Source organism: Sus scrofa, chromosome 1, assembly GCF_054392235.1.
Source record: "Sus scrofa isolate SSC_HxYL_T2T_F1_AM1 chromosome 1, Sscrofa_HxYL_maternal_Yorkshire_Landrace_v2.0, whole genome shotgun sequence".
NCBI classification, from domain to species: domain Eukaryota; kingdom Metazoa; phylum Chordata; class Mammalia; order Artiodactyla; family Suidae; genus Sus; species Sus scrofa.
In genome coordinates, this window is record NC_139383.1 from 229,312,037 (window position 1) to 229,326,488 (window position 14,452).

General features: G+C 36.0%; 1 protein-coding gene across 23 annotated transcripts in view; it reads left to right on the forward strand.

Moving 5' to 3' along the window:
• The window catches only part of RFX3 (regulatory factor X3), a 306,998-nt gene that overhangs the window by 132,307 nt on the left and 160,239 nt on the right, over positions 1-14,452 (forward strand). For 20 of the 23 annotated variants that reach the window (XM_084986795.1, XM_021064169.2, XM_021064230.2 and 17 more), the window contains one exon: positions 7,297-7,421. In XM_084986795.1, the coding sequence (XP_084842921.1) occupies positions 7,305-7,421 (117 nt within the window). In that variant the 5' untranslated portion in view covers positions 7,297-7,304. Of the gene's footprint in view, positions 1-3,462; positions 3,536-5,485; positions 5,567-7,296; positions 7,422-14,452 lie in introns of those variants that run through there. The other 3 variants (XM_084986772.1, XM_084986812.1, XM_084986777.1) reach the window with 2 other exon arrangements.

The window sequence follows — 14,452 nt, forward strand, 5'->3', positions numbered from 1 at the left end:
AGTGCTGATTAATCATCACCAACATTAATCTCTGTCGTCAGTTATCACAGGAAGATGACTGCTGAACAGTCTACGTTATTATCATTCCATCATTTTTCTACACATCAATTTAGTACAAAAGATTAATTGTACACAGTCAGGAGGATTACAACATCAACCTTAAATAAAGAAGCAGAGCTTTTGCAATATAGAAAATCATGAATTTTCTTTTTACATCTCTTCAGTTACTTGATTTATTGATTTTGACAAAGCCCTGTGTTTTATAATGAATAAACTTTTTATGTAGGTGTATTTTAAGTTAAAAAAGGCTGACTATAGTTTACAGCTTAACTAGTTCCTTTCATTTGTACTAGGTGAAGTGGGAAAAAAAGGAAGTCATAGTGTTTCACATTTGTAGGTAAATTAATCAGCTCAATATATTTTTGTCAGTTTCAGAGATTATCTCATGATTTTTAACCATATATATGTATAATTGCTAATATGTCTCATTATTGTATATTACATTGTTGACTTTGAAAGTTAATATTCTCATTTTCTTCTAAAGAATTGGAATAATCTTAATTCCAATTAAAATTCCAATTTTCATTATCTACTCAGGATAGTCAGAAATGTATACATGTCACAGTAATTTTATGCTCAAGAATGTATATATCAGCTATTTTTTTCCAAAAAGTATGATTTATTTTAGTTGTCTAATTTTAATAAGAGATTTTAATTGCTATGGGCATTATGTATACTAATATTTATTTTCTAACATTTATTCAAGAATGTTGATGCTTATAGTATTATTAATAAAGGCTTTATGCTGCAAAACTTTAATTATGATTTGGGATCTTTCTCTGTGAAAGCACACTGATGTTAAAGTCCTTATCTATATATTTTAAGGGAAATTAAATTAGGACAGTTTTTTCTGTAAATAGCATTCCTATGCTCTTGTGTTGAACCTGGTTTCTAAGTAAAGAATATATTCTTCAATGTCACATTTTAGGTGTCATTTATTTTTACTACACTTATTAAGTGACTATCATCATAATATTTGCTAATTTGGTTTAAGTAGGAATTGGAATTACCATCTTTTGTTTTTCTATACAAGGAAAAAGGAAGGGAATTCTCTGTTGCACTTGAAAATTACAGGTTTTTATTTTCTTTAGTGAATTAAAACCTGTTACATTCCTCAGTATAAAAACAATACAGTCAGTGTAGTGGAACCAAACTTTGCAGACTTGGCTTTTTTTGGAGAGCAAATTATTTCAGGATGAAAAACCCCAATAAAAATTAGATGATACTACCTATTTTTAAGCTAGCCCAGTTATAGAGTTCTGTTTGATTAGTAATTGATTAGGTCAGACTATTAAACTATTTAATCTGGCATGTACATTGTGTGTGATGAAAGGAATCCAGCTGTGAATTTGAGTGTATTAAATAATCTTCAGGAAGTTTCTCAAAGAACATTTGAATACCTTGAAACTTGCAATAATGCATGTTTGTTCCAAACACATTTGCTTTGCTTAGGTTTTGTCCATCAGGTTGAAGAAATGCTAATCTCGTCGCATTCAGCAGCTGGGTTTTGCAATATTCTTTTCCTTCTTCTAGGGGTTAATTAGCCTTCTTTCAAAATGTGGCCTATTTAGCTGTAGATTCGCATGATTCAGCCAGAGCTGGCTATACAAAGCAGAACCGTTAACAGGCGGGTGTGTCCAACTGCTTAATTAGCCAGAATAAAAAGGTCCTTTGTCAAACAAGCATCTGTTGCTCTTGACACACCTGACAGCCACATTAGGCAAGGATGACTAGACTGAAATTGTGCGTGTCTCTCCTGCAAGAATATACAACTCATTTACATATGGGCTGCATCATGGACAAACTGCAGGGGTTTATTTAGCTTATCAAAATGGATTAATGTGACTGCATTTGTGGCTGATAAACAAATATCACTTGAAAGGAGGCTGTGAAGGAACTAAACTAACCAAATTACTCCCAAACATAAACAAAGCAGTAGAAACCGCTACTAGATGAATGGGAACACCTCAAACGTACATACAAACCCTTATGCTGGATCTAAAACAAAACCTACAAACAGAGCATGCTAAGACACTATTCTCATGTGATGATCCTTGCTTTGAAGAAATATTGGAAAGCTACCAGAGTACTCGAAATATGTCAGTGGGTTTAAATGATCTGTTTGGGAAAATTTGGCAGAAAGGTTACAACTTTATTTTTTTTCTTTCCTTTCAATTTTTTTTTTTTTTTTTTTGTCTTTTTAGGAATGCACCTGTGGTAAATGAAGGTTCCCAGGCTAGGGGTTTAATTGGAGCTGTAGCTGCTGGCCTAAACCACATCCATGGCAACGCTGGATCCTTAAGCCACTGAGTGAGGCTAGGGATTGAACCCACGTCCTCATCGGTAATAGGTTTGTTAACCACTGAGCCTCGATGGAAACTCCAGGAAGGTTACAACTTTCAAATTGATAAATCAGATCTTCAGAATTAATCAGTTAAAATGCCTCTGGAAAAATACTGACTAGTTGGGTTTTATTATGGCCTGAGTAGAGAGACAGTACTTCCCAATTTCAGTGTCAGAGAAGAAATGTCTCACTGTTGTTATTGGAAATGTGTATCAAATAGGGTAAACTGAGAATCCTGAAGACTTTACTGTTCAGACCAACAGTCCCTAGCTTTTCATTTGGAAGCCTTTCCTTTTTTTTTTTTTAAGATTTTTATTGTTTTAATTACAGTTGATTTATAGTATTCTGTCAATTTCTGCTGTACAGGCAAGTGACTCAGTCATTTATATATATATATATATATATATATATATATACATACATATATGAATATATGTATTCTTTTTCTCACATTATCCTCCATCATGTTCCATTGTAAGTGACTAGATATAGTTCCCTGTGCCATACAGCAGAATCTCATTGCTTATCCACTCCAAATGGAATAGTTTGCATCTACCAACCCCAGACTCCCAGTCCATCCCACTCCCTTCCTCTCCACCTTGGCAACCATGAGTCTGTTCTCCTCATCCATGAGTTTGTTTCTTTTCTGTAGATAGGTTCATTTGTGCCATTAATTAGATTCCAGATGTAAGTGATACCATATGGTATTTGTCTTTCTCTTTCTGACATTTGGAAGCCTTTCATCATGATATTTCAAAGTAACATACATAGTAGTGACATCATGGGCTTTAGAATCAGGCAAACTAGATTTGAATTTAGGCCCTTACCAGCTCTGTGGCTTTTAACAAGTTATTTAATCCATTTGTGCCTCAGTTTCCTCATTTATCAAGGAATTTGTTATTATTTGGAAATAATACCATTTACCTAATTAGGGTCATTTTAGGATTAAATGAGAAGATTTCAAGTACCTAGCATATTGTGTGGCACCTGGAAATGACCTGTTAATTTAGAGAACAAATTGTGACTCTAACTTGTTCTGTTATGACTTTTTGAGCCAGTCTCTTTTGAAGGCATGTGATTGGGATCCTCTTAAGGCATGAGGCCTTGTCAAAGAGAGCTTCTTCTTCAAAGGTGAGGGAAACAATGAAATCAGAGGAGAATGCTATATTAAGGTTAAAATAGTGACAAACTGAGAAGCTAAGTTCTTATCAATTGGCATGACCCTGTAAACCAGGAGCCAAGGAGACTGGATGATAAACAGTAACTTGGAAGTAAACAGAAGATACTATGGGATGATTATTAGTTGTCCTGGATTGGGCTTTATGTGCTGGTTTTGATATGGTGTGTACATAGAGCCAGAGGCTGGGTAGAAAGTTCTCTCTGACTCTGTAACTTTAAGTTATATAGGCCATCATTTTCTGTCTTATTTTCCCTACTCCATTCTATAAAGGTTGATGCTATTAAATATTTGAGATCTTTTTCCTTTTTTCTCATTCTTTTCTTTGCTCCCTTCGTTTCTATCTATGCAGTGTCTATTATGAAACTCAGACTTCCAACGTAGTCTAGTAGTTTAGTGTGTGAGCTTTAGTGTTATGTCCAAACTCTCTTTTCCCTCTTCCATCTGTTTGACCTTGGATAAGTGACTTATTATCTCTGGGCCTCAGTTGACTCATGTGTAAAATGAGGAAAATCTTAGTTCCAATCATCTAGTTGCACATTTCTATTATTAGAGTAGTCAAAGCTTGGGTATTTCTCTTGTGCCTCAAATGCCTGTAAAGGCCAAGCAAATGAATGAGTATCACCATTTAAATAATTTGCATATAAAACACATAGTATGGGCTCATCTTTTCTAAATTTTCAGATTTTTTTTCAAGGTAATCTGGAAATCTGGTTTTTAACACAAAATTTTCTCAATTTTTAAATGTTGACAGTTAAGAATTTTAGTTTGTAATTACTGTGTGCCAAAGCTTATCTCCGGAGTCTAATATAGTTCATAGGAAGCTATGTCTTTTATCTTCTGCCAAGCTCCCTCAGGTGATTTACTGAGAATTACTAGGAATTGCTTTAAAAGTACACTTAATTTTTTAAAAAGACCTTCATTCTTTATAATCTTGCATATGTTTGGTCTAAAATGGTGGATGTCAAATTATGGGTCATTAGCCAAAAGGGGGTGTGTAGACTGGCCTGTAGTATAGACCCCTGGGCACACGAAAGAGCCTCGGTAAAGTTCCTAGCCAGCACTGGGATAAATAGAGGGAGTTTTGGTTTGAGTTTCTTCACTGTAAGAAACTTACTGATTGAAAAGCTTAGACAAGAAGCCCCATAATTGACAACTCTGTATTCTTTATTTGTATGCTAAACTGACAAAGGCCATGATCTATCTTGGAGTTGGGAGAGAAGCTAAGAAAAACTCACTGAAAATGATATCTAATGTCTGGTTCATTCCTCATTCCCTGCAAAAAGGCATCACCTCACTGTTACTAATAACCCTCCTGTAGTGCAAATGGCCTCAATTGTCTATAAGCATGTAATCAATCAAAAGACACTGGCATTTGCTATCTTTTGGGAGAGTATGTTGTTTTCCCTCTACAATGGAATAAAAAAGAAGAAACACAGATAGGATTCCTAGTGTTTGTATCCTCTCTCGCAATTTTGAGAACCATTAGTCCTTCAGTAATATTAATTAAGCATTTTATGTAGTGAATACTGTCATTCTCAAACTTTTTCAGCCATATCTGTGGTCTTAATATTAGTACAAAGGTGAGTGTGTGTGTGTGTGTGTGTGTGTGTGTGTGTGTGTGTGTGTGTGTGTGTGTGTATGTCTTTCAGTCTGTCTGCCTGACTTTGGAGATTAGTTCTACAATTTTTTTTGAATGAATCACCATCTTGGGAGACTTCACATAAAAATATTCTTTTGGAAAATTGGAAAAACTGGCAGCTACAGTTTAGCCTTCCCACAAATTAACAATTTCCTTGAGCGGAACGCTGGCTGACCCAAGTAAATGGTGTTGTGGCCACAGTTTCCATCACTTTCCTTCTATTTTTTAAGACTCTAACTACCTTCACTCTGTGTGTCTGAAGTTACTCATCTGTACCTGGAGATTACAATCATACCAACCACACTGAATTGTTACATTGAGTAAATTATTTATGAATTCACAGGTAAAGCATTTAGAAGAGGACTTAGCATATGTTGGATACTCTATCGATGTTAGATTTACTGCTATATTTTTTGTATGTGCTAAGGTTTTTTTGTGCTGCTCTAGGGTTTTGACAAATGATAGAATAAGAATAGTCAATCACCCAAAGTGATGGATGCCAATGTCAAGGTCTAGAGAGAAAAGTAAGCAAAGGTTCAAAGTGAAAAGGCCTAGTCACATCTCAACTCCTGTCACCTTGAGTGAATCTTTTAACCTCTCTGGGCTTTAGTTTTCTCATTTATGAAATAAGTGTATATAACATATCTTCAGAGGTCCTTTTCTAAAACTACGTGAGATAGTAGAAAAGGTTTGGGAAAAAAATTGGAAGGGGTCATGTTGTAAAAAAAGATGCTGAGGGGGTTAATTTTCTACTTGAAATAACTGAATAATCTTGCAGAATTTTCTTAGGGAAAATTAAAATTCACTGTACTATTGACAGATTTAAACCATAATGCAGTATTTTTCTTAGGCTGCCAATTAAATATTGTTTCTCCCCCCAGGAAAGAAAATTAGAATTCTCATCCCTGCTCAGTAGCAAAGAAATTAATATTTATTCTATTGATTGTATAGGTAACAAAAGGGAATATTAGGGCCAGGAGCTCTAAGAAATCATACTTGTTAAATTTCATGCTATAAAATTTAATCCTGTGTTAGTACGTCAGGTACAAGGGGACTGAAAAATGTGCCATGTTGAATTGTGAGGGAAGGTAAAATTTCATGTCTTTGTTTAAAAATCTCATTTATATAATAATGGTCCTCATTTTTCAAAATATTAAATGTTATTGATGTTTGGCTGTCTTTGTGTAAGAATGTAATTGAACTTCAGTTTTAGTACCATACCATACCACAGAGAAGAAAACTGATGAACTTGATCATTTGGCTAAGTTTAGGGTGTATCAGTTGGTCTTTGGATGCACATTAATTATTATTTTTTTTTTTTTTTGCTTCTTAAGGCTGCACTCGCTGCATATGGAGGTTCCCAGGCTAGGGGTCGAATCAGAGCTACAGCTGCTGGCCTATGCCACAGCCATAGCAATGCAGGATCCAAACCATGTCTGCAACTTATACCACAGCTCATGGCAATGCCAGATCCTTTACCCATTGAGCGAGGTTAGGGGTCAAACCTGCAACCTCGTGGTTCCTAGTCAGATTTGTTTCCACTGCACCATGATGGGAACTCCTAATTTTTAAAAAATAAGTGAATAATAAGTCTGAAAGTTGGAAGGGACCTCAGAAACAATTTATTCTAAATTGTACACCTCCAATGACATCCTATAATTTATAAGTGTCTAGAAAGTACAGTTTATGACGTATTTGCATCCATTTAGGACTTAGGAATTGAGTATCTTGACCTAATTTATAATATGACTATAGTTTATAATGTGATTGAAACATTTCATAACAGAAAAGAGTTAAGGAAGGTAGATTTTGATGGAGTTCAACCTGTATAGTATTAAGATAAGGGATACTAATGTTTTGTTTTTTTTAAAGTGTAGATCAGTAATTTTCCGTATTTACTTTGAAAGTGACTATAAACATGCATGGAATATCATAAGAGTATGTTGTGTGGAATAAAAGGTATTCTGGGAGTTGAAGATTAGTCTCAGTATAGGATATTAGGAACAAATATAATACAGCTAGTCATATAAGGAGAACATTTTAAACTTTCTTTTTTATTTGAATAAATTTCAGAGACCATCATGCAGACATCAGAGACCGGTTCAGACACAGGTTCGACAGTGACTTTACAGACATCTGTGGCTAGTCAAGCAGCAGTGCCTACGCAGGTGGTACAGCAAGTACCAGTACAACAACAGGTAAGGAGCTGCTGTTCTCAGAGAAGATGCTGTGGCTGTGCCTTCCATTGTGCTGCCTCTTCAATGTAGCTGTGCCCCAAAATGACTCAGATAATCATTTCTGGAAAAATGGGTGCTAAAATAAGCCTTGTTCAGTTCTTAGGTTAAGTCAGCAAATATTTCTTGAGTATTTCCTGGATGAGCCAGGTGCTTTCTCTGCTAGGCTTTAGGGATACAAAGATAAATACTCAAACTCTAATCTTTATCTGAAAGAGCCTCTGAGGTCCTAAAGAGAGCATTTGTTTCTGACTGGACCACCCTAACTGGGTTTTCTCCTCCTTTTCCCCCATTATTGTTCTTTTTTCTTTTTCTTTGTCTTTTTAGGGCCACACCCTCCCAAGGCATAAGGAAGGTCCTAAGCTAGTGGTCCATTTGGAGCCATAGCTGCCTGGCTGCGAGCTGCCTACACCACAGCTGCAGCAAAGCCAGATATGAGCCACTTCTGCAACCTACGTCAAAGCTTGCAGCAACCCCGGATCCTTAACCCACTGAGCGAGGCCAGGGATCAAACCTGCATCCTCATGGATACTAGTTGGGTTTTTAACCTGCTGAGCAACAATGGGAACTCCTTGTTGTTCTTTATCACATCTTATTTATTTCATATTGAAAAATCAGCTATCATATTTTTAAATAATCGGCTTTATTAAGTACTGCTACCTAGTACTTAATAAAGGAGAGAATGCATGTACTTTATGGGCAGGGATTTTGCTTTTGTGATACTTTGGAAAGTGCTGGGCCATTATGGTGACGGATAAATACTGTTTAATTAAAACTAAACTGTCTTAAAGATCTGGAGATCTGACTCATCCATTTAAAAAATTGAGAATGAGTTCATCATCATATGTTTACTATAGGGCTTATTCATACTTGAGACACTTGGTTTGTTTTGGAAGGATACTGACAAAATAGTGCTATTCGTGCCAGTTAATAGTTCTCCCTTTGGATTCTAAACACATTGGCCTGTCATTTCTTCTAAACAGTGGTGAAGAAATAAATGAGAAAGATCATGTCATAAAGCATTATCATGAGCTTTGCCTGTAATTTCTCAGTATCGAAGAAATTCTTTAGCATATACTGCTTTCGCGATTGTAAGTCAGTCATTAGGGAGAGGAATAACTTTTCCTAAATCATAGAAGGAATCAAGATTTTATTTCAGGAGATGAAAGTGGAGTGGGCAGAGAGAGTGCTAGAATCACAGAGAAGGGTCTTTGACTCTCAGTGTAATTAAAGATATCTGAAGCAATGGTTTTTTAAAAATTTTATTAAAAAATATTTTAGCACATTCTTCTTTCTGTTCTCTACAACACTCTGATATTATTGATGTCATCACCTATTTCATGTCTCTGAACATTATTCAGAAAAGGGTAGTTTATGACATATCATCCAAAGAGCAAGTAGAGAACAATTGAGACAATGTTATATAATTTTAAAAAGATAAAAATCCACCAATATTAAGCAAATGTTGAACATTATACTCATTCTGCTTTAGTTTTTGTGTCATTTGTGGAAGCAGAATGGGCTTGTGAGGGCCTATCTCTACAGCAGTGTGTGGAGGTCATGTTTCCATCTCCAGAAAGTGGCCCCTTGAGATCTTAAAATGTCCATGATGTGTTTATCTGGCCCTCTCTTCTGGACTCTCTGTGTTTTCTTAATCCCTCCCTCTTTTCATTTCCCCCCTTTCCTTTTTTCTTTCTGGCCTTCTTTTCTTTTTAGAAAACAGTTTCTTTTTATTGAACTTACATGTCATCAGATATTTACTACAGGTCTGATAAAGTATATAAAATAATATAAAGAGTGAAAGAGTTTATTATTTTAAAAAAGCAGTCCTGGAGCTCCCGTCATGGCTCAGTGGTTAATGAATCCGATTAGGAACCATGAGGTTGCGTGTTTGATCCCTGGCCGTGCTCAGTGGGTTAAGGATCTGGCGTTGCCGTGATCTGTGGTGTAGGTTGCAGATGCAGCTCGGATCCCACGTTGCAGACGCGGCTCGGACCCTGCATTGCTGTGGCTCTGGTGTAGGCTGGTGGCTACAGCTCTGATTAGATCCCTAGCCTGGGAACCTGCATATGCTGCGGGAGCAGCCCTAGAAAAGGCAAAAAGACAAAATATGTTAATTAATTTAAAAAAATTAAAAAAGCAGTCGTCCTCCCTCTGCTCCTCATCAGAGGCAACTCCTTTTGCATCTACTTACCTATTATTTTGATATTTACTCTGTCTTCAAAAAGAGTATTTATTTTACTGTTTCTTGATTTTTTTTTAGTTTTAAATATTTTCTTATCACACACTTTTTCTGTAGTACTTAACACCCCCCATCAACACCCTTTATCCCATCTTCTGTGCTTCTGAGATGCTAAGTTGTACTATATGCAATTTGAGACCTACAAAAATTTCACGTTTCAATCTAATCATTATGTTTTAATTTTGGTAGATCATTATCGAATACTTACATTCCCAGGATGTATAGATACTGTTCAAGTCTTTGTAGATAGTGAACTGTGACTACCTTTCTTGTTTGTAAAACTCATTATTTTCACAGGAATTAATGATTGTCCACCTAATTTTTTCTTCATTTTTAAAATTTTTATTGAAGTATATGTGATTTACAATGTCGTGATAATTTCTGCTGTACCACAAAGTGATTCACTTATACAAGTACACATATCCATTCATTTTCAGATGCTTTTCCCATATAGAGTATCACAGAATATTGGGTAGAGTTCTCTGTGGTACGTAGTAGGTCCTTGTTGGCTAGTCTTTCTACATACCAGTGTGCATATGCCAATCCCAAACTCCCAGTCCATCCCTCCTTACTCTTCCCCCTTTCCTCTTGGGTAATTTAAGTTTGTTTTCAAAGTCGGTTAGTCTGTTTCTTTTCTGGAGATAACTTAATTTGTATCCTTTTGTTAGATTCCACATGTAAGCAATATATGATTTTTTTTGGTCTTTTTTTCGTCTTTTGTGTTTTTAGGGCTGCACCCTCGGCATACAGAGATTCCCAGCCTAGGGGTCTAATCGGAGCTGTAGCTGCTAGCCTACACCACAGCCACAGCAATGCAGGATCTGAGCCACGTCTGTGACCTCTACCACAGCTCATGGCAATGCCGGATCCTTAACCCACTGAGCAAGGCCAGGGATCGAACCAGCAACCTCATGGTTCCTAGTCGGATTTGTTTCTGCTAAGCCATGATGGGAACTCCTATATGATGTTTTTGTCTTTCTGTCTGACTCATTTCACTTAGAATGATAATATCTAGGTCCATCCCTGTTGCTGCAAATGGCATTATTTCCTTCTTTTTATGGCTATGTAATATTTCTTTGTATACATGCACCACATCTTTATCCATTCCTCTGTTGATGGACATTTACGTCGCTTCTATGTCGTGGCTGTTGTGAATAGTGCCAAACATTGGGGTGCATGTACCTTTTCAAATTATGATTTTCTCCTCAATAGATGCCCAGGAGTAAAGGATCATACAGTAGTTCTCTTTTTTAGTTTTTTGAGGAACCTCCATACTGTTTTCCATAGTGGGTGTACAAATTTACATTCCCACCAACAGTGTAAGAGAGTTCCTTTTCTCTGCACCTTCTCCAGGGTTTATTGTTGTTTTGTTTTGTTTTTTATAATGGCCATTCTGGCTGGTTTAAGGGGATACCTCATTGTACTTTTGATTTGCATTTCTGTAATAATTAGCAATGTTGAGCACCTTTTCATGTGTTTTTTGGCCATCTGTATGTCTGCTTTGAAGAAATGTCTATTTAGATCTTGCCCATTTTCTAACTAGTTTGTTCGTTTTTTGATATTGATATGTATGAGTTGTTTGTATATTTTTGGAGATTAATCCCTTGTCAGTTGCTTCATTTGCAAAGATTTTCTCCCATTCAGTGGATTGTCTTTTCATTTTGTTTATGGTTTGCTTTGCTGTGCAAAAACTTTTAGATTTAATTAGGTCCCATTTGTTTATTTTTGTTTTTATTTTCATTATGCTAGGAGGTGGATCTGAGAAGAAATTGATATGAGTTATGTCAAAAAGTGGTTTTGTTTATATTTTCCTCTAAGAGTTTTATAGTATTATATTTAGATCTTTAATCCATTTTGAGTTTATTTTTGTGTATAGTGTTAGAGTGCATTCCAATTTCATTCTTTTACACGTAGCTGTCCAGTTTTCCCAGCACCATTTATTGAAGAAACTGTCTTTTCTCCATTGTATATTCTTACCTCCTGTTTTGGAGATTAGTTGACCATAGGCGTGTGCATTTATTTCTGGAATTTCTATTCTGTTCCATTGATTTCTATTTTTGTTTTTGTGCCAGTACCATACTGTTTTGATGACTGTAGCTTTGTAGTTTAGTCTGAAGTCAGGGAGCCTGATTTTTCTTTACTCAATATTGCTTTTGCTGTATGGGGTCTTTTGTGTTTCCACACAAATTAAAAATTTTTTTGTTCTAGTTCTGGGAAGAGTGTCGTTGGTAATTTGATAGTGATTGCATTGAATCTGTAGATAGCCTTGGATAGGTCATTTTGACAATATTTATTCTTCCAATCCAAGAGCATGGTATATCTATCTTTCCATCTGTTCATGCCATCTTGATCTCTTTCATCAGCCTTCTAGTTTTCATAGTACAGGTCTTTTGACTTTTTCTGTAGGTTTATTCCTAGGTATTTTATTCTTTTTGATGTGATGGTAAATGGGATTGTTATCTTAATTTCTTTTTGATCTTTCATTGTTAGTGTTTAAAAATGCAGTAGATTTCTGTGTATTAATTTTATTACCTGCAACTTAGTAAATTCATTGATGAGCTAATAGTTTTCTGGTAGCATCTCTGGGATCTCTGGGATGTAGCATGTCATCTACAAACAGTGAGAATTTTATTTCTTCCTTTCCAATTTGGATTTCTTTTATTTCTTTTTCTTTTCTGATTGCCAGGGCTAGGACTTTCAAAACTATGTTGCATAAAAGTGGTGAGAGTAGTCTCTCTTCTCAGAGAAGTCTCTTGGTACACTCTGACCTGTTCCAGTCTAGAGTGGAAGCACTTTGCTTAGTTCCCTTCCTGGGAACTCCCTTTGTCAACATCATGGTAGCTTCCTCTTCTCTCTTATATTGTCTTTCCTGTTTCCTACTATAATGTCTTAAACTCTTTCTTGATTTGCTCAAGCACAAATTATAGTAACTTCCTAAGAAATGGTAGATTTTTGAGATCTTGTGTGTAAGAGGGAATTTATTCTACCTTCATAGTTGTTTGGTAGTTGGATGGTACAGAGTTTTGGGCTGGATATCATTTTCTTCAGAATTTTGGTGGAGGAGTTCTTACTGTGGTACAGTGGGTTAAGAATCTGACTGCAGTGTCTTGGGTAGCTGTGCAGGTGTAGGTTTGATCCCTGGCCCGGTGTGGTGGGTTAAAGACTCCAATGTTGCTGTGGCTCATATTTATTCCCTGGCCTGGGAACTTACATATGCCCTGGGTGTGCCCATTTAAAAAAGAATTTTTTTTTTGAAGGAATTCCTCCATTGTCTTCTCGTTTGTAGGATTGCTATGGAAAAGTCAAAAACTGTTTTGATTTCTGATCCTTTGTATGTGATATTTTTTTTTCTCTCATGTTTTAAATCCCAGTTTCTTGAAACTTCATGTTGATATGCTCTGGTGCCAGCCTGCTTTCATACATTATGTTGGAACCTTGATGGGCCTTTTCAGTCTGGACATTCATGCTTTCCAATTCTGAAAAATTTTCTTCAATTTTTTCATTTATGATTATCTCCCTTCTTTTTTCTCCTTTTTCACTTTCTGGACTTTTTGGTTCCAGTTTCTGTTTCATCTTTCAGCCCACCTATTACTTTTCATTTCTACCATCATAGTTTTAACTTTCAAGAGCTTTTAAAAAAATTCTGTATGTGTTCTTTTTTATGACATTGTTTTATTTCCTGAATATATTTTTTCTCTCTCTGAAAATATTAATTTTTTAAGTTGTTGGAATTTTCTTCTCCATATGTAATTTGTTTCTTTCAAGCAGTTTTTATCTTTTTTGGGGTGAATCTTTCTTTCATATTAGAAGGTTTTCTCAGGTGTCTGATAATATTTAGGTCTTTATTCATATTTTAAAATTTGGAGATAAAAGGCTGCTTTGAATGCATAAGTGGATTTTGTTGACTTCAATATAGAGTCATCTGACTGGGCTTTTTAACTGGGGACCTTCTGATATTTAGTACTCTTGTCTTTCCTCTTGGACTTGTCATGTTTTTAAGGATGACTTCTCCAGCTTCCTGCCTGGTGGCTGAATGCTTAATTAGCTGCCTAGTGAACTGAGTGGGTGAAGAGAGTTAAGTATTTCTTGCACCAATTCACTGACTCCTTCTTCTTTTCAATATGGTGTCACTCAGACTTGGTGTTCCTCAGTGCAGAGATCACACCAGAGAAAAATCCTCCAAACTTTCACCACAGTTAAGGAAGGCCAGTCACCTCATTGCACAGAGCTGGTGGAGGAGAACTGATTGCCTCTTAACTAGAATCACCTTTTTTCCACATAAATATTTATGTAAAACCAAATAACTGAGTTCCTTTTTTTCTTTTTTTCTTTTTAGGGCCACTCCTATAGCATATGGACGTTCCCAAGCTAGGGGTCAAATTGGAGCTGTAGTTGCTAGCCTACACCACAGCCACAGCAACACAAGATCCAAACATGTCTGAGACCTACACCATAGCTCATAGCAACACTGGATCCTTAACCCACTGAGTGAGGCCAGGGACCAAATCTACATCCCTATGGATCATAGTCAGATTTGATTCCACTGCACCATGACGGGAACTACCATTTTTCTTTTTCTTTTCTTTTTTTTTTTTTTTTTGAGTTTCTACCAGAAGTGGAAAATCAATATCACCAGCCAAAAATGGAAGATTATACATATGTACACATAGTCTATTTGTGTCTTTATTAAAAATAATCTCATGTACACATGGAACACACTTTGGAAAACTTTGTGATATGCCATATGGCTCAT